Consider the following 22,804-nt stretch of genomic DNA (forward strand, 5'->3'; position numbering starts at 1 on the left):
GTGATTGGATAAAACCTTGAATGATTGGTACTCAGTGGAAGTATTTATATTGCTGTTCATTGAATTAACCAACTGAAAGCCTTTCGCAAGCTCCTTAAAACCCACCTCTGTCATCAGGCATGGGGGAATTGAGATACTCCTTCCCCCCAGGCCTACACAATTTATGCATGGTATATTGAAAATGATAGTGAAAATGATTAAAGTCCGTTTGAACTTTAAATTACCGCGGAGGTGATAGATGGAAGCTGTTTAGTCATTTGTTCAAAACAAGATTTCTTTTATTATAAAAGTAGAAAATAAAACATGTCCCGGTGGACAAAATAATAAATACGTCTTACATGATGGTGGATAGAAATAAGAAAGGAAATTTTAGAATGAAGAAGGAGGAAGTACAGTAAATGTTAGATGTGGCAGGATATTACATCATAAGAGGAGGAACTTAATAAAGCACACACAGTTAACTATTTAATTACTAAATGTCTCTGGGGCTGGCAATATTCAGCGTGACATATTTGTGTGTGTATGTTTGGTTTTTAATAAGGGTTTTTAGTTATTTTAAATATTAGATTTGTTATATGTTGTTTTATTATTGTTGTTAGCCGCCCCGAGTCTATGGAGAGGGGCAGCATACAAATCTAATAAATAAATAATAAGTAAGGATAGCACCGCTCACTAGCTTTTTAAATTGCGTAACAATTTAATAATGGCACAGGTTTCTCCCCCCAACTGGGTATTATTGCACAGAGATGCTCTGGCCATTTCCCCTCCCTGTCTGTGATGACTTGGAGTCTTTGGTGAAATATTATTTGGCACCTGCAGCTGTATTATACCAATTTTGTACATTTGGGTTTATTCCGTGCAGATTGTTACTGGAAAAAAGTGTTCTTGCTGTATTTTAAGCGCTACTTTAATCTTTGCAGGACGCCTTGGTCTCTGATGAGATGATGCGAACTTTGGGGGAACTGTTGCTTACCTGGAGAACCGACCCAGTCATTGTGGGCCATATGGCTTGCCTCATCAAAAACCTCAGCCTTTCTAAAAACATACAGGCAAGTCTCAAGTAGTTTTGCATGCTGATCCAAGGGTTCAATTCACAATTCAGCCCATTGATTGATATTACATGAAAATATTAAGCGTTTGCTGAATTCTCAGCAGATATTTCCCATAGTGTACGTGGAATGGGCATGTTTTTTATGTATTCATGCTGTTTTGTTTTTTTAATTGAACATTTTCAGGATGTTATTTTTTAGACTCTTTTCTTTCAGAATTTATAACTAAAAGGCACGTTCCACTGTAAAGAAATACTATGACCATTTTATACACTGTTCTCCGTCCTACATGTAGACATACGAATATACATACACAAACACACATATACACTCTCATTCAGAGAGAGAGACAGAGAAAATAACAAATAAAGACCTTTTTGTTCAAACATGTTATTTACATTGTTGCTTCTTTACTCATTGTTTTGTTATATGATTCTTTCACCTTTCCTCTGGACTGCTCATAATTACTACTGCTTTGCCATCTTGTCTTCCTCAATGCTTCAGCTCCCTTTCTTCATTGTCCTGTGTTGTTTTCTCCCCCGTAGACTCCTTCCTTCCTTCCTTCCTTCCTTCCTTCCTTCCTTCCTTCCTTCCTTCCTTCCTTCCTTCCTTCCTTCCTTGCTGCAGTTTTCAGGCTAGCGTACATGCTATCTCTTAACAGTAGGTGTAAATGCTTCTAGAATAATTGTGAATATACCACGTTTTCTTATAGACCTGCATGGTTAAAAAAAGAAGAATTTGCATCGTCCAGATGCAATGTGGAATTTGCAATCCACAATGTTGATAGTCATATAATTTATGAGTGCAGTCTGGAGTGTTTATAAAAGAAGCACATGAAGAAGGGAGAGAAGCAGCCATAATAAATACAGAAGCCCAGATTTCATATCAAATGTGTGTCTGGAATCATTACATAATGCCTAAAAATTATAGGTTCAATGCTCTGTGGACAATGCTTTCCAAAGGTATGGTATTGATGAAAGGTTTGCCTCTGGTTTCCATATCTGGTCCTCTAACATCCATTTAATAGAATTGGTTTATACAGGAAATATAGTTCCCCCCACCCCTCAATATATTGGCCCTAGTACCCTTAAGAACATTATGCCACAGCCATTACTTTGAAATGCATCTAGAAAGATACTAGAAATAAATTTAGAATTCAGATTAAAAGGACAATATTTATTTCTTTTTCTTGCTGTTGTAGTTTGAATGAACTAATTACAGTATACTGTGAACTGTATTACCGTCATCCCGTATTGATCTCAAACTTGGTTACTGCTATCACTGTGGAATGACTTTCTGTAATGGACATTATAGCTACCACTGGAAAATCTATAGCAATGGATTCTGCAGATGCTAAATTTTCTGAAGAGCACATTGGGTAGAGAATTGTTAAAGCTAAACTGGTCTGATCAATTCTGGGAAAACAGTTTGAAAATCCTTATGATGCTTTTAAAAATAGTTTAGTTTAACAGTGAAAATTGACAAGAGTACCAGAGTACTAAATAAATTGTGCAATGTAATAGTTCTTATTTAAACAACATGTATAGATGGAAAGAACCGTTGTACCTACCTGAACGGTCTTCTCAGTGCACTGGAAGGAGAGTCCAACATGGGTATTACTCCAATCCTATTGGTAGAGACTGAGTTAAAATTTACATATTAATTGAGCACCGCCCCCTCTGCTCTCCCCATGAGCCAGTTTTAAAAACAAAACATAGAAAGAGGATAACCAAATTTTATTGTCAACAGCTAATAACTGACTTAACTGCCCACTCCGGCGTCCCTGCACCCTTAATCATACCGTGTGGGTTTGGACTCTCCTTCCAGTGCACTGAGAAGACCGTTCAGGTAGGTACAACGGTTCTTCTCCATTGCATCTGGAAGGAGAGTCCAACATGGGATATACCAGAGATTTACGGCCCATGGGAGGGAGAAGGTCTCGTCAGGGACGTTGGAGAAACACAAACTCATTGTAAAACACGTCTCCCAAATGCTGCCTCAGCCGAAGCGAAGGAGTCCAACTTGTAATGCCATATGAAAGTCGAAGGAGCTGCCCACGTGGCGGCCCTGCAGATGTCATCTATGGACGCCTGTGTGGCCCAGGCAGCTGAAGCGGCCGCGCTCCTAGTAGAGTGAGCAGTCACCCCCGTTGGTACGGGTTGGTCTCGAGCCTTGTATGCCTCTGCGATACAGTCTCTGATCCAACGACTGACTGAAGTAGATGAAAGTCCAAGTCCCTTCTTCCCTTGAGAGAATGCGACGAACAGCCTCTCCGTTCGCCGAAACGACTTTGTCCGTATAACGTAAATCTTGACCGCACGGCGGACATCTACCTTATGCCATCTTAACTCTGATAGATGGCTACCATGGGTGCAAAAATCAGGAAGACTCAGTTCTTGTTTCCTGTGAAATTCTGAGTTCACCTTCGGAATAAAGGAAGGGTCCAGTCTCAGTACCACCCTGTCTGGGTAGAAGATGCAGAGATCAGGCCGAACTGATAAGGCGGCCAGTTCCGACACCCTCCGTGCCGATGTGATCGCGACTAGAAAGGCTGTTTTGATAAACAGCAATCGAATTGGTATGGATCTTAAAGGCTCAAATGGTGGCTTTGTCAAGGCCCTCAGAACTAACGTGAGATCCCACGAAGGAAACCTTCTAACCGGCGGGGCATGTTGGTTCGATGCTCCCTGTAGAAAGTCTTTCACCAGAGGGTGATAAGCCAATGACCTTATGCCTTCCACTTGTATCATGGTGGAAAGGGCAGCCACCTGTCGTTTTAGCGTATTAGGCGCCAACCCACGCTCAAGTCCCGCTTGTAGAAATTCGAGGACGGAGATCACCGACGCTGTCCTAGGGTTCACTTGGTTTTTCGCAAAACCCACAAAAGGCTGCCCACGTTGCTTGGTAAATGCGAGACGTGGAGGGACACCTCGCGGCCTGTATGGTATCAATGACTTTGTCAGGTATATTCAGTTGTCGTAGTCTGAGCCACTCGAGTGCCAGATGGTTAGTTGAAGCCACTGGGGGTCTGGATGTTGTAGATTCCCCTGGCTGAGAGCAATCATCTGATCCGGAATCCTCCACGGGGGTGACACCGACAGTGCCACCAAATCGGAGAACCACGGTCGGCGGGGCCAGTGTGGGGCTACCAACAGTACCTCCGCTTTCTCCCGCAAGATCTTCTCCACTATCCTCTGTACCAGGTTCGTTGGTGGGAATGCGTACAGTAATCCCGGGGGCCAGGGTGTCAACAGGGCGTTGACCCTCTCCGCCCTTGGGTCTGGAAACCTTGTGTAGAACCTTGGCAACTGGGGGTTCAGGGAGCTTGCAAACAGATCTATTAATGGGGATCCAAATCTGGCGGTCATTTGTTGGAAGATGCTCGGTTCCAGCCTCCATTCTGACGGGTCTAAGGTAGACCGACTTAGCCAATCTGCCTGCGTATTGCTGACTCCCGCAATGTGCTCAGCTGACAGGGATTGCAGATGGCGTTCGGCCCAGTTGAAGAGATTGTTCGTCTCCTCCATGAGGCGCTGTGACCGCGTGCCCCCTTGATGATTCAAGTGGGCCCTGGTCGCGACATTGTCTGTGAGCACTAACGGTGGACTAACGGTGTAAATGTCTGTAGAGCAAGAAAGACCACTCTTAGCTCTAAGAAGTTGATGTTGATGGGCGATAGATCCTCCGCCCTCCACAGGCCTTGAGCCATCTGGGACCCAACATGGGCCCCCCACCCTGTAAGACTGGCGTCTGTGGTCAGGATGATCTGGTCCTGTACTCGGAATGGAGATCCGATGGCTATGGCGGCCGATGTCCACCATCCCAGGGAATCCTTGACCTTCTGAGGCAGGTGTACTAGCCGGTGTGAGTGGCTCACCTTTGTCCTCTGAGCTGGAAGCAGGAACCATTGTAATGTCCTGATGTGGTATCTGGCCCAAGGGACGATACCAATGGCCGACACTAGGGTGCCTAGTATCTTTGACAGTTGAGATAAGGGGATTGGTCCCCGTCGCGTGTTGGACACCAGGCGTCGTATGTTGTCCTGCCGTTCTGCTGACAGCGCCACCGTGCTCGTCTGGGTGTCTATGACGGCGCCAAGGTGTAGCAAACTGGTGGTGGGCGTGAGCTGGCTTTTCTCCACATTGATGGTGAAGCCGTGCCGTTGCAGTGTGTGAATGGTCTCGGTAAGGTCTCTCCTGGCCGCTGCCGGGGACCTGGACAAAATGATGATATCGTCCAGGTAGGCCATCAATCTGATGGACCGCGCCCGTAGGCTGGCTGTTAGCACGTCGAGGAGCTTGGTGAAGGTCCGCGGTGCCAATGAAAGGCCGAATGGCATGGCCCTGTACTAGAAATGCCTTCCTTCCGTGCAGAAGCGAAGAAACCTGCGGTGTTCTGGATGAATGGGAACGTTCAGGTATGCTTCCTTGAGATCGATGGATGTTAAAAGATCCAGTGTTCGGATAGAAGCCAGAATAGTCTGCAAGGAATGCATCCTGAACCTCCGGTATCTTATGAAGAGGTTCAGTTGCTTCAGGTTTAATATCAACCTGCAGCCCCCGGAAGCCTTGGGAACGATGAATATCATTGAATAGAATCCTTGGCCTTCCTCCTGATGGGGGACCTGTTCTATGGCTTGGATGTCCAACAGGTGCGTGATTTCCTTGCGTAATTGCAGCTTCTTCTGAAAGTCCTTTATCTTTGGGCAGTTTAAGAAACGACTGGGAGGTGACTGAATAAACTCCAACTTGAGTCCGTGTGTCACGGTAGCCACAGCCCATTTGTTGGAGGAGGTCGCTTGCCAGGCAGTGCTGAATCCCTGGAGCCTGCCTCCTAAGGGCTGTAAAGTGGCCTTGTCACTTTGAGTTACGTTTGAACCCTCGTTGGTTGTTGCCACGAAATGGCCTCCTGGACTGGTTGTAGCCCCGTGGCCTGTCCTGAAAGGAGCTGCGATCGCTCCTGTAGGATTGTGGATTGTATTGACCCTGGGAGAAGGGTCGCTGGTTCTGGGTGGAGCTGGCCGAAGCGTCCCAACGAAAGGATTGCCGTCTGGAGTATGGCATGGATCTACAGTCTTGCCGTCGGTTGGACCTGGGGAGGACCTTCCTCTTGTCCTTGTCTTCCACGAGGACTTTTTCTAGCAGGTCTCTGAACAGGGTTGATCCTTGGAATGGACTGGATGCCAGCCGCCATTTAGATTTAAGATCCGCTTGCCAGTTCTTCAACCACAGGAGGCGGCGAGATGACAGTGTGGCTGCCATGCTCCTGGCGGAGAACTTGGCCGCGTGTAGGGTGGCGTCCGCGGAAAATTCCGTCACCGCTCGCAGCTTACTCAGATCTTGGCGGAGACGTCCGTCCTCCGGGCCGAGGCATGACTGCATCTCCTGTATCCATAGCAGTGACGCTCAGTTAATGAATGAAGCTGCTGCCGCAGCTCTGAAACTCCAGCCTGACATCTGGTGTGTTTTGCGCAGTAATGTTTCTGTCCTCCTCTCTTCAGGTCTCAGGCTGTCGCCTGTCTCTGAAGGCACCAAGGCGTTTGATACGAGCGTCACGACAGGCTGATCGATTGGAGGGAATTCCAAAAGCTTCTCCACCTCCTCATCGAAGGTGTAGAACTTCCGTTCGATGTTGGTAGGCCCTTGGGCTGCTGCAGGATACTGCCAGGGTCTTTTGAGCCCTTTCACAAAAATGTCCGAGGCAGGGAAGTGGTCGGATTCGGGTTGAGGCTCCTGAAGAAGGGTGGTCGAGGTGTTGCCAGTCTCTGTGGTCTCTGTTGCCTTGGCTGAGCTGGGAAGGTTCATCACATGCTTGGCCTTACATAATAAGGGCCTAAAAAGCGTTGGTTTAAACAAACCCACCGTAGGTGGCTGTTCTGGCGCTGTCTCATCCTCTGAGAAGCCATATTCCGGGTCGCTGCCTTCTAACTGATCCGGCTCTTCCAACAAGGACCCCAAGCCTGAGGGGGGCGGTGCCGACCATGAATCCTTTGCCTGTTGGGGATGCCTGCCATACTGCTGTGCTCCCATAGCCATGTTTTGCGAATACGCATTGGCTATAATGTCCTGCAAATCCGGGGGCAAATTCTGCCACGCCCCAGGCTGTGATCTCCATCCAGCTGCTGTGGGGGTAAAGGTGGCAGATGGTCCCTGGGAGCTCCTCCCCGAAGGCCCCGCTACCCTGGTCTGGCCCAGGAAGTGCTGGGGGATGGCATGACCTGAGGCATGGGCAAAAACTGCCGGTCTGGGGACCAGTCCCCTTCATGATGGACCCCCACAGGCCCAAAGGTAGCTGAGGGTGACATAGGGTCTGATCCCTGTCGCTGGCCTGGAGGTAGCCCTGCTGGAGAAGATTGTAAGGCAGCTTCCAGCTTTTTTTCAAGCGCTTTGATGCGCTTTTCGGCCTCCTTGATAGAAGAAGTGGAGGCAGGGGAATGGGGGACCTTGGTCTTCTCTTTCCCCTTCCCCTTGGGCTTATCCTTTGGTGGCCTAGGGGAATCTGGCTTATCGGTGACTTGGCGGTCCTCCATAGTACTCACGGTGCTTGAACTCAATGAAACCGCCTGTTTTGCCTCCGGTAGCTCCTTTGTGTCATGCAAAATGGCGTCCTGTCCTTCTCCGGACCTGCGCCTGCGCACTGGGCTCCCTGGCCCTTCACGCTCTTTCCGCCGCCAGGGGGGGAGGAGTGGTTTTCGCGCCTAATGACGCGCCCTCCGACTAAACATGGCGGCGCCCGCGCCTCTGCGGCGTCCGTGCTTTTTCCCTGGGTCGCTCCGGTCTCCGGAGCCTGGACCCGCTTCCCTCCTGGCCTCCGTGGCTCTGTGAGGGGAACAGCTGTGAGGCGCTTCCATGCTGACCGATCCGAATCGCCTCCGAGCCTCCCAGTGGAGGGGCATTCCCCTCCACCTTCGGCTCGCAGCCCTGGTATGACCTCGGAGGTCAGGGACCCCAGGCTGGCTGCTCCTCTACGGGGTGTTCCCTCGGGGGGAATACAAAATCCCTGAGGAGGATCGTTGGGGGTGCTGCCCACGGAGGGCAGAGACCCCATCCTCCTGTTCCACTTCTGTCTTCAGATCTGAAAAAGAAAGAAACAGGTTAAAACAGGTTATACAATTTATTTATTTTTATTATATTTAATCTAATTAAAAGGTCTTAACACAAACTCAGTATGTCTCTACTCTTAGACTGAGTTTTTAAAACTGGCTCATGGGGAGAGCAGAGGAGGCGGTGCTCAATTAATATGTAAATTTTAACTCAGTCTCTACCAATAGGATTGGAGTAATACCCATGTTGGACTCTCCTTCCAGATGCAATGGAGAAGAGAGTTTACATGATCAAGCAATGCACTGACTGCATGCTTTCTTCTCGTGTTAACCTACTTTTATAAAATGCAAATCTGTTTTCTGGAGTTCATGAGTACCAAATGCAAGATGGGCCTAAAATATCGGAGACCTCTTCTCGTGTTTGGAACTTATAAAAACATTTGGAGGCAACTTATGCCACGAATGTTTTAAGAAAGAAAACAATGACATCACAGTTGGTTATTGCAGACATATAGCTCTCTTGTATGATATTCTCTACCTTCCATTCTGCATCCTTCTACCCAATTTTGAAATTAATCCAGTGTTGACTGGGGCAGAAGCAAATTTTAGTTTAATTAGATTTTTGAATGAATCTGATATATGCCATAAACCTGCCATGTTTATTTATTTTTATTCATGCTGCTAATTTTTATAGCTTTGTCAGACTCAAATAGTACCTTCTCTGTATGATTTACAGAAAATCCTAGAAAGCCCTTGCATCGAAGGCCTTCTTCGGGCTATCTACACTGCCCACTTACTAGAAGATTCCCTTTTCTATGTGATATCTTGCCTTGCTGAACTGGTGAAGCATGGTAAGGCAGCTTTTATTTTGCTTCAAAGATGTGTAAGCCTTTTTTTCTGCCATTGAACCAGGTGTGAAATCCAGCAGGTTCTGGACAACCAGTAGTGGAAATTTTGAGTAGTTTGGAGAACTGGTTGGTCCCAGACTGGGGTGGGAATGGAGATTTTGCAATATCCTTCCCCAGCCACACTCACCAAGCCACATCGCACCCACTAAGCCATGCCCACAAAACCAATAGTAAAAAATAATAATAATGGATTACACCATTGCATTGAACATTGATATTGATGTAAGTTTTGATCTCCTGCATATAATACAGATGGCAATGGTTTTATTGGAAACCTGTGAGAAACCAAATACTTGGGTTAGAAATATAAATAAGATGTAAGATATGACAACCTTTACTGAATTAAATAAAATAGAAATATATTTAAATTTAATTAAAATAGGAGAGCTATCTTAATAATAATAATAATAATAATAATAATAATAATAATTTATTAGATTTGTATGCCGTCCCTCTCCGCAGACTTGGGGCGGCTCACAACAACAATAGTAACAATATAACAATGTAACAAATCTAATATTTAAAAAAACATCTAAACTCCCCCCCATCATTAAAACCATGCAACACAAGCATACCATACATAAAACTATATAAGCCTGGGGGAGATGTCTGAATTCCCCCATGCCTGGCGATATAGATGGGTTTTAGAAACATAGAAGTCTGACAGCAAAAGAAGACCTCATGGTCCATCTAGTCTGCCCTTATACTATTTTCTGTATTTTATCTTAGGATGGATATATGTTTATCCCAGGCATGTTTAAATTCAGTTACTGTGGATTTATCTACCACGTCTACTGGAAGTTTGTTCCAAGGATCTACTACTCTTTCAGTAAAATAATATTTTCTCATGTTGCTTTTGAACTTTCCCGCAACTAACTTCAGATTGTGTCCCCTTGTTCTTGTGTTCACTTAAGCAATTTACGAAAGACAAGGAGGGTGGGGGCAGTTCTGATCTCTGGGGGGAGTTGACTCCAGAGGGCTGGGCCACCACAGAGAAGGCTCTTCCCCTGGGGCCCACCAGACAACATTGTTTAGTCGACGGGACCCGGAGAAGGCCAACTCTGTGGGACCTTATCAGCCGCTGGGATTCGTGCGGCAGAAGACGGTTCCGGAAGTATCTTGGTATAGTGATTAAACCACCAGGCTAAAAACTGGCAGACTGTGAGATCTACTCCCCACCTTGGGCACAAAGCCAGCTGGGTGACCTTGAGCCAATCTCTCTCACACACTCACCCCTAGGAAGGAGGCAATAGTTAACAATTTCTGAAATCTTGCCAAGAGATCTGCTGCGATTATTCCAGGCAGTTTCCAGGAATCAGCAATAACTTGAAGAAATTAATAAATAAAGCAAACATAATACAGCTCACTTATCAGAATCCACGCTGCATATTGGACATTAATACAATCGAGAGAATCCAAAAATATTTTACGAGAAGACTCCTCCACTCTTCCACTTGCAACAGAATACATTTATTAATTATTTTTTTATTTTATTGATTGGATTTGTATGCCACCCCTCTCCGTGTACTCGGGGTGGCTCACAACATGTCAACAATAAAACAGTGTACAAAATACAATTGCATCCAATTAATATAAATAGTTAGTCTAACATTATAAAAGTTAAATATCAAAAATTTAGGCATTCAGTGGCCAGAGATTGGGATTTAATGACCCCAAGCCTGGTGGCATAAATAAGTTTTAAAATTCTAGGCTAGGAGGGTTGGGGCAGTATGAATCTCCGGGGGGAGCTGATTCCAGAGGGCAGGGGGCAAATTCCATCAAGTAAATCCTCTGTCAAATCATGGGAAATATTCTACCAAATTTTGATTTAGTCAGATGCTACCTTGACTACTGGGGTCAGTTCCACATTTTGAGAGAGAGATTACAGAAATTGGAACTGGAAGGACAATAAAATAAGTCTTAGGAGGCAACTGAGTGTGGTTCCTTTTGTGAAGAGATGCCTAAGAGAGAGACGGGGTGGCGCAGCAGGTAGAGTGCTGTACTGCAAGCCACTGAAGCTGACTGTAGATTTGTAGGTCAGCGGTTCAAATCTCATCATCGGCTCAAGGTTGACTCAGCCTTCCATTCTTCTGAGGTGGGTAAAATGAGGACCCGGATTGTGGGAGCAATACGCTGCCTCTGTTAAAAAGTGCTATTGCTAACATGTTGTAAGCCGCATTGAGTCTAAGGAGAAGGGTGGCATAAAAATTGAATGAATGAATGAATGGAAAAATAAATAAGTAAGTAAGTAAGTAAGTAAGTAAGTAAGTAAGTAAGTAAGTAAGTAAGTAAGTAAGTAACTAAGTAACTAAGTAAGTAACTAAGTGTGATATAGCCCTTCTCAAGTACAGTAGGAGTTCAAGGCCTACTGTTTATCATGCCAGAGTTTGAGACATGGAACAATGTTCCTAAGTTCCTAACTACAGTTTCTCTTTAAATGTTAGGAAAAGCTTCTTATTGACAAGGCCCATTGAATAATATACTAGTTATTGAGGGAGATGGTAAGCGACCTTTGCTGAATGTGTCTAAGGAAAGGCTATGCTTCCTTCTGTTCAGGTTGTTTTAATTTCTCCACCAATTGTGATTTGGAAGGCCTACCAAGTATTTGACTCTGTGCTTCAATATGTTTTTTTCAAATGCCCTACAACCCTTCTCTGCTCTGTAGGGGTCTGTTCATTTGTCTCTTAACTTCTTATCAAATCTTCCCTTCTACTATTAGAAGGAGCCACGGCACATATTGTAGCATTGATGGATGAACCCTTGATAAATCATTTGGTGAAATTAGCTAACCAGGTGGAACACATGGAGCTTTCATTCCAAGCTGCCTTTATGATCAAACACTTCGTAAAGCATGGTATGTATCAACAGAGATAAATATTTTCAGCCTAATGAAAATTTAAATTCAAATTCAAGTGATGAATGGTGTTCGGTAAAAAAAAAAAGAGGACAACAGCTTGAGTCTTGAGGTACAAATCCTAGTGTTGGTATTATTCTCAGAGCATAATGGGATTCTTAAAGACTTATTAAATGCATATGAATTAGAGCTAGTTGATCATCTATTTTCCTACGATATACTAATGATGTAAATCTAATTGACATCAGGCAGGTATTTTGTGTCTGACCACACTTGGCATCCTTGCCTGGAGCTCTTATTCTTTTAATTTAAATATGAAAATTTGTTTGAGAGAGTGAAGCAAATGGTTCTAACACAGCAATTAAACATTTTTCACCATCAAAATAGACTCTTCCACAAGGAAACAAATCCTGTTAAATATGCTATCACTGCTCAAATATTAATAGTTTTATTGCTGTAAGTTGAAGTGATATTTAATTTGATAAATCACTGCATGAAACTTCTTTAACCCCCCTCTTGAAATAATGTACAGTGATCTCTCGGTTAGCGCGGGGGTTACGTTCCAAGACCTCCCGCGCTAACCGATTTCCGCGTTATATTGGATGCGGAAGTAAAACCACCATCTGCGCATGTGCGCCATTTTTTTCATGGCCGCACATGCGCAGATGGTGGAGTTTGCGTGTGGGCGGCGGGGAAGACCAAGGGGAGGTTCCTTCAGCCGCCCAACAGCTGATCTGCTCCGCAGCGCGGAAGCAGCGAGGAGCCGAAGATGGGGTAAAGGCAAAGGGGAAACCCCATCTTCGGCTCCTCGCTGCTGCCGCGCTGCGGAGCGGATCAGGTGTTGGGCGGCTGAAGGAACCTTCCCTTGGTCTTCCCGCTTGCCGCTTGCCAGTCCACACACCCCCCCCCTGGATGAGCCGGCCACAGGGGCGAGGGGTGGGGATGAAGGGGCAGGACTTCCCGGGCGGAAGGCATGCTCGGCTCTGCCGCTCCAGCCCCTTTCGGCCGAGCAGCCAGGGAAGTCGAGCCAGGCGTGGCGGCGGCCTGCGCCGATGTTCCCCACTGCGACGGAAGGCAGTCGCTTGGCTAGGGAGGCTCGGCCGAAAGCGGCTGGAGCGGCAGAGCCGAGCACGCCTTCCGCCCGGGAAGTCCTGCCCCTTCATCCCCACCCCTCGCCCCTGTGGTCGGCGGGAATGAAAGGGCAGGACTCCCTGGGTGGAAGGCGTGCTCGGCTCTGCCGCTCCAGCCGCTTTCGGCCGAGCAGCCAGGGAAGTCGAGCCAGGCGTGGCGGCGGCCTGCGCCGATGTTCCCCACTGCGACGGAAGGCAGTCGCTTGGCTAGGGAGGCTCGGCCGAAAGCGGCTGGAGCGGCAGAGCCGAGCACGCCTTCCGCCCGGGAAGTCCTGCCCCTTCATCCCCACCCCTCGCCCGTGTGGTCGGCGGGAATGAAAGGGCAGGACTCCCTGGGTGGAAGGCGTGCTCGGCTCTGCCGCTCCAGCCGCTTTCGGCCGAGCCTCCCTAGCCAAGCGACTGCCTTCCGTCGCAGCGGGGAACATCGGCGCAGAAGGCAGGAGAGGACCGGGCGACCGGAGAAGCAGCGCTGCCGCCGCCACACCTGGCTCGACTTCCCTGGCTGCTTGGCCGGGGAGGCTCGGCCGAAAGCGGCTGGAGCGGCAGAGCCGAGCACGCCTTCCACCCAGCGATTGTTCCGCTGCCGCCAGCATGGCCTGGCTGGCAGCGGAAAATGTAACGGAGCCCACGGGGGATTCGCCTTCCTCCCACCCGCAGCCGAGACTGATTGTGGGCTCCTTCGCAACCTCGGAGAGCTTCCGGGGCATGAAAGCTCACGAAAACCAGGAAGCTCTCCGAGGTTGCGAAGGAGCCCACGATCAGTCGGCTGCCGGCGGGAGGAAAGCGAATGCCACGGGGCTGGGCTGGGCTCCCCCCTCGGCTCCCCCCCTTACCAGCCCCGCCGCGGAAGGCTCCATTCTGTTCCCTGCCGGCCCGATTGAGCGGCCGGCGGTCTCCATTCAGGGAACAGAATAAAAAAATTTTTTTTTTAAAAAAAAATTTTTTTTAAAAAAATAATATTTTAATATTTTATTTTTTAAATAATATTTTTTGAAAAACCGCGTTGCAGCGTTTCGCGCTAATCGAGAACGCGCAAGTCGAGGGACCACTTGTATTTATTATTACACATACACAACACTAATTGTGTCTAGAAGGCAGTAGTTACTACACAATTATGCAGTATTATTCTCGCTGTGTTTTAATTTCAAAGTAGCTGAAGCTCTTTAGGAGATTTAGCACTTGTATTTTTATTTCACAAAATAAAACTTAAAATGAATTAGGGCTAAAGCTCAGAATTCTGCTTGCTGTAATACACAGCTTTATAGAAAACTACATTTACCGGTATACATTTTCAATATTAAAATATGCTTAGTTTAACAAATTAGTAACCAGAAAAACAAGCAGAAGCAGCCATCACAGGCAGAAGGATGTCGTTGTTTTAATTTAATAGTACAGTGTAACTAATGGATTCTGTTCTGTATTTCCCCCCCTTTTCTCCATATCCATTGCATAGAGGAGGCAGTGCCTCTATTAAAAACTAACATGAACCAGGTTCAACAATATCTAATGAAGTATCTTATTCACCCGGAGATTCGTTTTCAGCATTTGGGCATAACCACTGTCTGTGCATTACAGAAAGGTACGTATTGTTATGATTTTAAAAAATCCCAATAAGCCTTTCAAATTAAATAAATAAAGGTCCAAATTAAGTCCCAGGAGTTTTACGTGGTATCTAGCATAATAACTAGGCTCACTAGATTTTTCTAGGATTTGAGTCCTTACTGTTTCTACCATAGAAATGTACAGTAAACAAAGTCCAGCTTTATAAAGTTCTGATTAAAAGCTAATCTCTTTTCATCAGACGTATAGAAGTTCATTCTCATTGTCACATATTTTATACTTTTATTCTAGTTTCCTGAATTTTTCCTATTTTATTAGCAGCAGTAAAGAACTCAAAACTGAGGGGTATGGTAGCTCAGAGAGATGCAGTGGCTCATTGGCTAAGATGCTGAGCTTGTCGATCAGAAGGTCAACAGTTCAGTGGTTCAAATCCCTAGAACCACATAACGGAATGAGCTCCCATTACTTGTCACAGCTTCTGCCAACCTAGCAGTTTGAAAGTATGTTAAAAAATGCAAGTAGAAAAATAGGGGCCACCTTTGGTGGGAAGGTAACAATGCTCAGTGTGCCTTCAGCATTTGGTCATGCTGGCCCCATGACCACAGAGACGTCTTCAAACAGTGCTGGTTCCTTGGCTTAGAAACAGGGATGAGCACCACCCCTAGAGTTGGAACAACTAGCACGCATGTGCAGGGGGATCTTTACCTGTACTTTAACTCAAGTTGTACCCATATAGGATATTGGTTGGGGAAGATTCAAGAGAGTGAAACCAAGCCAAATAGATGAACTTCAGAGAATTCTTTTTGACAGAAGGTCCAAAGAGAAAGTTGGATCATTATAAAAGGAGTAGAGCCCCTACAGTTGAATAGCTGAAAGAAGGCTGACTGATGGACATAAGACACAAGATAATGCCTGAAAGTTTGTCATATTTCTGACAGAGAAAGGTGGAAGCAGGTTCTCTTTGAGGCTTGTTGATGTGTGATGTATAAAAAAACAGGAATATGCATGAATTTCTTAGCAGGATCTTGAAAAATTGTAACATCAAAGCAGGTTTTAAACATACGTTGGCCTATATTTCATGCTGTTATTAGAATTTTATAGATCAAATGTAGATCCTTAGACAATACCATCAATCCAATGTGAAATAAATGTATAGGGTAAAAGGTTGTACCGTCCCACGTGAAAAGTTCTGCCGTCTAATATCTGAATACCTTTTGTCTTTTATGAAGATGCAGATTTTTTGGCAGCGTTCAGTAACAGTGAACTGAAGAAGCGCCTTGATGAAATCTGCCAACAAACTGAAGTTATGCAAGAGCTTCTCAGTGTTGCTATTGGACATATGGAGGCAGGAGAAGACACTTCCAGCCTGCACATCATTAGTCAGAGTAGAGATCATTAGCTCTGAATAGGCACCTGAGCTTAAATATTGGCATTTCGGGTTTAACAAAGCAGGCTTGGGTAAATCCTCAACAACTACATACATACATTATGATGCCTGTTATTTGGGTAGAAAGGGGAATCCAACCCCCCCAAGGCATGTAAACAGAATCCATTGAGAATGATTGGGTTTGTGATTATAGCAAAAATATGCCCCAGTTGTCTTATGTAAGATGGCTGATTTACATATAACTGTTCATTATTTTGATGCATTCATGGACCAGTCTTATAGCAATAGCACTTAGACTTTGCTTTATAGCCATCTCCAAGTGGTTTACAGAGTCAGCATATTGCCTCCAACAATCCTTATTTTACCGACCTTGGAAGTATGGAAGGCTGAGCCAACCTTAAGCCTGGTAAGACCCGAACTGCCAAACTGTTGGCAACCGGTGATCAGCCGGAGCAGCCGGCAGTACTGTACTCTAACCACTGCAGCTGTTGTAAGATTTAAGATTTATTAGATTTGTATGTCGCCCCTCTCCGAAGACTCCTATACAGTACTCTTATACAGATGCAAGACAGATGAACCAATCTAAACATAGTTCTGTCATACTGATGTTGCAATTTAACACCATCCTTGCTGATTTGTAATCTGAGGTTCTCTGGAGATGCGGTTAATCTTGGCATTATTCTTATTTTAATAAACTGAAATTGGATTATTTTAAGAGCTTTGAAATGGGGGTGGGGAGATCTCCATTAGCAAATGAATTATGTGTGTGCAGGTTTCCAAGAGAAATTTGTGAAGCTTTTAACTAAAATGGGCATTTCTAGAAAAATGTATTTATGTAAAATGGTTGTGCTGTTGCTTTAAGAGGCTGTATATTTGTATATAGGCATGATTTGAGTAATCATGTCCTTGGGTCATTGATACAATTTCAGGGAAGGGAGCTAGAGCACTCCCATCATATTAGAACATGTGGAACATGCAGAAATAATGAAAGACAAGTAGTTCTTTAAACTACAATTGCTAGATTCAAAGATTTCTACGTAAGTTCATATTTAAAATGCTCTAAGTAGAACAGAGACATGGGGATATCCACCAGAGGACATATTGTACCTAGTTGCACAAAGAACCTAGAAGAACATTCAGAACCTATTTCTATATATATTTGAAGTTGCATATGCTCAAGTCAAGAGCTCTTACTTTAATTCCCGAGTTTGCGGAGAGGGGCGGCATATAAATCCAATAAACCTAAACCATAAACCTAATTCAGCTCTTACATCTGAATTAAATTGATCATTGTATCCTATTGGGGAAAAAAATCTGAATACTTCCTCTGCATAGATTATTACTGCTTTCTTTGTGCTAATGTCAAACGTCTGGAAGCCATGCCCAAAGTTTGCACCTAATCTAGTTTTGAGTGATTCTGCAGTTGTCTGCAAAGCATGCCCATATGTGTGATCTCCAATGACGTGCTTTTGTTCTTGGGCCTTTCCATATTAAAGATTTTCGCAAGAAACAAAACTTACTTTCTTCCTGCCAGTTAACAGCTGGAAATGCCCATGTTTCATCTCTTATTATCTTATTAAATTGGATTTTCAAATGGTTAGAATCTTGTTTATAGGAAGCAACATAAAGTGTCACAAGTAAATAATATTTTAGAAGAGAAGAATGACGCAGGATACAGAAGAATAAGAACCCACTCCTGAGATGGAAATGGTGATCTGAGCTATATGGAGCAATTCTTCTTCTGTTGAATCTGTTCCTCCTATTAGACTGCAGAAAGTCCAAGCCTTAGCTCCCTCATTAGACAATAACGGAATATTATCTATTTCATGTAATCACCATTCTGCAACACTATGCTATCAAACAGGTCTTGGTGCCTTAGAATCAAAGATGGAATATTCCAAGTGGAGGGGTAGTGCTTCTGAATCCAACATCATTCTTGCTGGGATTCAGCCAAAACTGTTCTCTCCCTATCCAACTCTACTGGTAATGGCTTCCAGACAACTGGACAGAACTTCAGTAACATTTCCTCTTCAGCCTATACGATATGGAGAACATTATGGATACACAAGCTGCATCTTCAGTTTTCCAAGTCTGGAAAAATCTCATTGAATTCAGAGCATGACATTAAGGCAGAAAGCTTTGTTTTATTTGCGGAACCTGTCTAATAACTAGATAAATCAAGAAAAGCCAAAACTGTATTGTTAATTATAGCCACATTTTTATTGTTTATTTTGTACTCAACAAAATTAATAAATACATCATCTAGGATACAATAGGCTTTTTTTTTTCATTTCACCTATGAAAAAATAATGCTTTCAATTTTTTTTTCCACATTTTAAAACCTGTCATGTTATTTTATTTGTAAAAGAAAATGTGAGAAGAGCATAGTGATGGCTAAATATACAGAATGTCCATTTAGGAATTACATTTACAAGAACCTGATACAGAAGCCTATATTTTGCTCCCATAATTAGTAGTTCTCTGCAATAATATTTAAACCAACAGGTTTAAACAAAATAAAACAAAAAAAAACCCCTAAAGCCCCTCCCTGTAGAGCAGTGAGGTGTTTACTTTTCAAGTATTGAATCAGTAAAATGTAAGATTTTTTTTTTTGCTGATTTTACAGTGTGCCTTTTAAAACTACCCATCTTCAAAACAAGACAAAACCAATAGGTGTGTTATCCCAATCATCCTGTTATTGTTAATCTAGTTACCCTTTTCTTCAAGAATTGCTGAAAGTATCAATTATGCTATATGAAGCCGTTTTTGAAACAGAAGACACAATTCTCCCCTAGTAGTGAGTTCTAGTGATAGAAAGGCAATCCAAATCTATTTCCAATATATCCTTCTGCTGGTTTTACTACTTGTTTTCTTTTTTTTTAAAAAAGCATCCAAGAAATCTTTAGAAAATTCAAGAGTGACAAAAAAATATAGCACTCCTTCATAGCATGGAAGTAATCCCATTGGTTTCAGAAAGCTTTTTCTTCGCTTTGATAATAATTCATGAGGAGATTTCAGACAACTTCTACAAAGGAAAGCAATAAAGAAAACATTAGCAATGGTTCCTGTCCAAAAGTACAAACACTCCTGTCATGGATGATGGATATGATGATGGGAGATGACTTAGATCTTATTCGTTCCAATGACTGGGATTGCATATCAAAAGTTATCATGAGTGGAACCAGATGGGGGTTCCTACTTACCGCCACTAGGGGTGCAATGTGTGCACAGCTCCAGGTGATCCGAGTGAGATTTGGCTTCTGCGGATATGCAGGAAGTGAAATCTCACGAGAAGACATGAGGCCACTTGAGATTTTGGCAATTATTTTATTTTGCTTCTGCGCATGCGCGGAAGCAAAAAATCACAGAAAATTGCCGAAATTTCTCACGGTGCACTTGACCTCTCATGAGATTTGGGTTCCTGCGCATGCGCAGAAGCCAAATCTCGCTCGGATGCACGCACTCACCCACTGGTCACCCGGAACTGCATGCACATCTCCATTTTTGTTAACGATATGCAGTGCGGCGCGTACCGGCTAGCAACCCATTACTGAGTGGAACAGGAGAAATAATATCTGTCAATTCCTGTTCCCTCTGAAGCTTTCCTATAAGTTCTGAACACCCGCTGAAAGGGTTGAAACTGCAACTAAAACAGAGGGGGGGCGGTGCTAGGCCTGCAGGGAGGAGAAATTGAGGGGGGGGAACTAAAACCATCACTCATACTACCCTTCTTCTGGTGATGTCACCATTGGATCAGAGTGGCTTCCTATTGTGGGACAATAATTCAGGGTCCATGCACCAATTAAGTGCAGGAATAGTTCCATTCTATGTTAATCCCACATAAACTGAACAAAGTTCCTGTTACATGGAGTTATGAACCAGAATAGAACATTTTCACGGAAATACCTTATAACAAAGGGAACCCTGCACATGTTGAAATCACTATTTTCATATATCTGTCACAGAAGCCTTGCCTTTTCCTATTCTTATTAAGTATTATTAATTTATTTTGTTAATTAATTTGCTTTTGTATCAGAAATAAATTTTATAACTGAAATCTTTTTTTAAATAAATAGTTTGAAATTCAGATCTGTGCCCTCTCCTACAAGCCTAGTGCGATTCATAATCATTTATTGAACAGATTTGCACAAACACTTAAAATTCTTCAAAGTACTGTCCTTGGGCCTCTACACATTTTTTCAAGCAACTGTGCCATGACCGGTATGCAACCTGGAAGGCTTCTTCAGGGACTTCTCGCAAGGTCTTCATCACGGCTGATTGGATCTCTTCTATGGATGGAAAAATGGGTTCCTTTCAGGGCTGGGAACAAAAAGAAATCTGCTGGGGCGATGTCAGGACTATAGGGGGTGTGAGACAGCATTGGCACCTGGTGTTTGGCCAGGAACTCGCGGACTCATAGCGCATTGTGGCAAGGCGCGTTTTTCATCCATAGAAGAGATCCACTCAGCCATGACGAATACCTTGCGAGAGGTCTTCGAAGACGCCTTCCAGGGTGCATACCGGTCATGGCAGAGTCGCTGGAAAAAATGTGAAGAGACCCAAGGGCAGTACTTTGAAGACTTTTAAGTGTTTGTGCAAATCTGTTCAATAAATTACTTTAAAAAAAATAATAGCATTACTTTTGGAACGCACCCTGTATCTCTCTCTCTCTCTCTCTGTCCTATTCCAGATGCAAGTTGCTCTAAAAACCAGGATTAACATGTTTATTGCAGATTTTATAACCCTTTGTTCTATGTTCTTAATATACTCAAATGAGGCATTTGCTAGATTTGTTCCAGGGCATGCAACTTAGAAGGATTAAAGCAAACCCACCTGCTGTCTGGGGTGTTTGAACATTGTCTACCTGAGGCAATGACTCTCGTGCCCCATTCTCTTCAAAGGCCAAGATGGGAGTCAAAGGAATATCAGAGCTATCTTTCTCTTCAGGACTCATGGCATCCAATCTGGGAGGTTTCATTCCCATGGGTAAACTGATGAGTTCTTCAAAGTTTTCATCCTGCATAGATACTCCATTTTCATTTGAATGTTTTCGTGGATTGAGATTACTGAAATACATTGATGGGTAACATAATTTACTGATAACAAACCAGAAATATATGAATATTTTAATCTATTTTTTTTTTTTAAATTATCTGTATTTATTGTAGGCTTAGTTTCCTCTTCCAGAAACATTTTAGGCCACAATGCAGGCAAATTGAAGAAATGTTTTGGCAATAAAATCTGTATTCAACTTCACCTTGCATTCTAATGGATGAATACTAATATCAAATATTAAATCTATGCAACTATTCTGTCAGGCAACAATTGGGATACCTTTTCCCCCCAAATATGCAACAATGCAGATGAATAATAACTTAATTTGTTGTTAATTCTTATAGAACATTGATGGCGAACCTTTTTTTCCTTGGGTGCCGAAAGAGCGTGGGCGTGTGCTATCGTGCCTGTGTGAGTGCCCACACATAAAATTCAATGCCTGGGGAGGGCGAAAACAGCTTCCCCCCCCCAGAGGCTGGAAAAGGCCTGTCTCCCAACTTCTGGTGGGCCCAGTAGGCTCGTGTTTTGCCCTTCCCAGGCTCCAAAGGCTTCCCTGGAGCCGGGGAAGGGTAAAAACGCCCTCCCGCATCCTGCCCGGAGGCTCTCTGGAAGCCCAAAATCAGCTGGCTGGCACACACATGTACATTGGAGCTGAGCTAGGGCAACCGCTTGCGTGCCAGCAGATATGGCTCTGTGTACCACCTGTGGCACCTGTGCCATAGGCTTGCCATCACTGATATAGAATATGATCTTAGTTCCCAAACATCAATGTTTTCAAATGATTTATTTGCTTATTTTTTGGCTTACTGAGAAAAAAATATGTACTATATTCATTCATTTGTTCATTCATTCATTCATATATTTATATGACTGAAACAATAAACACCTAAAGGAAATAATTAAATTTAATATAAGTTTATCTCAAGATGAAGAACTAAAACTCACCAGTGAATCTTTTCTCCATACTAGGCTCATGTTGATAGCCACTTTAGGTAGTGATTAAGGAACTACGTTAGAAACCAGGAGATAGGATCTATCTAAATAGATAGTGCAAATGCTGCCTTAGGCACAAAGCCAGCTGGGTCACCTTGGGCAAGTCACTTTCTCTGAACCCTAAGCAATGGCAAACTACTTCTGAAAATCCTGGCCAAGAAAACCACAGGGAATATTTTAGGCAGGTTCTGACAACTGGACACAATTGAACAGAAGCGAGGGAAAGAAGGATCACATTTCTTACCTGTCTAAATTTACTCTGGGCTGGTGAGAAATAAGCATAGGTGTGTGAAGTACCATTTCCCCATTGCGTTGAGTTTCCACCATATGCTGAACCTGAGAACCCATTATAGGGCTTAACGGAGGTGTAGGGCCACTCACTGATAGAAGGAAAACAAAATGGTCTGTAAAACGGTATTAATTTAACGTAGCAGAACGGAGAACATAAGATTGCACAGAGAAACATAGCTTGCATGTTTGCTCAGAAATCACACCAGGTAAATAGTGAGCTGGCATTTCAATTGTTTAGTAAAAAGGAACTAAGGATTTTATTTCAGTAGCTCAATTGCAAACAAAACTGTAATCTAGATCAGAAAATGATATAACTTAGTCTTTTGTCGGCAATGATTAAAACTAATGATCTAGAACTTGATTTATTTATCACAAAAAAATTAATCATAGGACTAACATTTCAGTTTGTATATAATTATACTCACAATGGAATAATATGCCATTACAACTATTGAAATGTCAAATTACCTACTTTTCATTAAATACAACCAGGTTATTAATGTTGCAATGATTTATTACCTAATTATTTCTTATT

The 22,804-nt window shown here is 43.7% G+C and overlaps 2 protein-coding genes across 3 annotated transcripts in view; one reads left to right on the forward strand and one right to left on the reverse strand.

The window, feature by feature from the left end:
- LOC139157149 (uncharacterized) overlaps nucleotides 1–18,200 on the forward strand; it is a 38,422-nt gene extending 20,222 nt beyond the window's left edge. For both annotated transcript variants that reach the window (XM_070733593.1, XM_070733594.1), the window contains 5 exons: nucleotides 921–1,049; nucleotides 8,828–8,942; nucleotides 11,719–11,853; nucleotides 14,437–14,562; nucleotides 15,773–18,200. In XM_070733593.1, the coding sequence (XP_070589694.1) occupies nucleotides 921–1,049; nucleotides 8,828–8,942; nucleotides 11,719–11,853; nucleotides 14,437–14,562; nucleotides 15,773–15,942 (675 nt within the window). In that variant the 3' untranslated portion in view covers nucleotides 15,943–18,200. The remainder of the gene's footprint in view (nucleotides 1–920; nucleotides 1,050–8,827; nucleotides 8,943–11,718; nucleotides 11,854–14,436; nucleotides 14,563–15,772) is intronic.
- Nucleotides 18,129–22,804, reverse strand: part of MAP7 (microtubule associated protein 7) — a 102,194-nt gene continuing 97,518 nt past the window's right edge. Inside the window, 3 exon segments of the mRNA XM_070733592.1 lie at nucleotides 18,129–18,955; nucleotides 20,764–20,996; nucleotides 22,223–22,358. Of these exon segments, the coding sequence (XP_070589693.1) occupies nucleotides 18,945–18,955; nucleotides 20,764–20,996; nucleotides 22,223–22,358 (380 nt within the window). The 3' untranslated portion in view covers nucleotides 18,129–18,944.

Source organism: Erythrolamprus reginae, chromosome 1 (genome assembly GCF_031021105.1).
Source record: "Erythrolamprus reginae isolate rEryReg1 chromosome 1, rEryReg1.hap1, whole genome shotgun sequence".
Classification (NCBI taxonomy): Eukaryota; Metazoa; Chordata; class Lepidosauria; order Squamata; family Dipsadidae; genus Erythrolamprus; species Erythrolamprus reginae.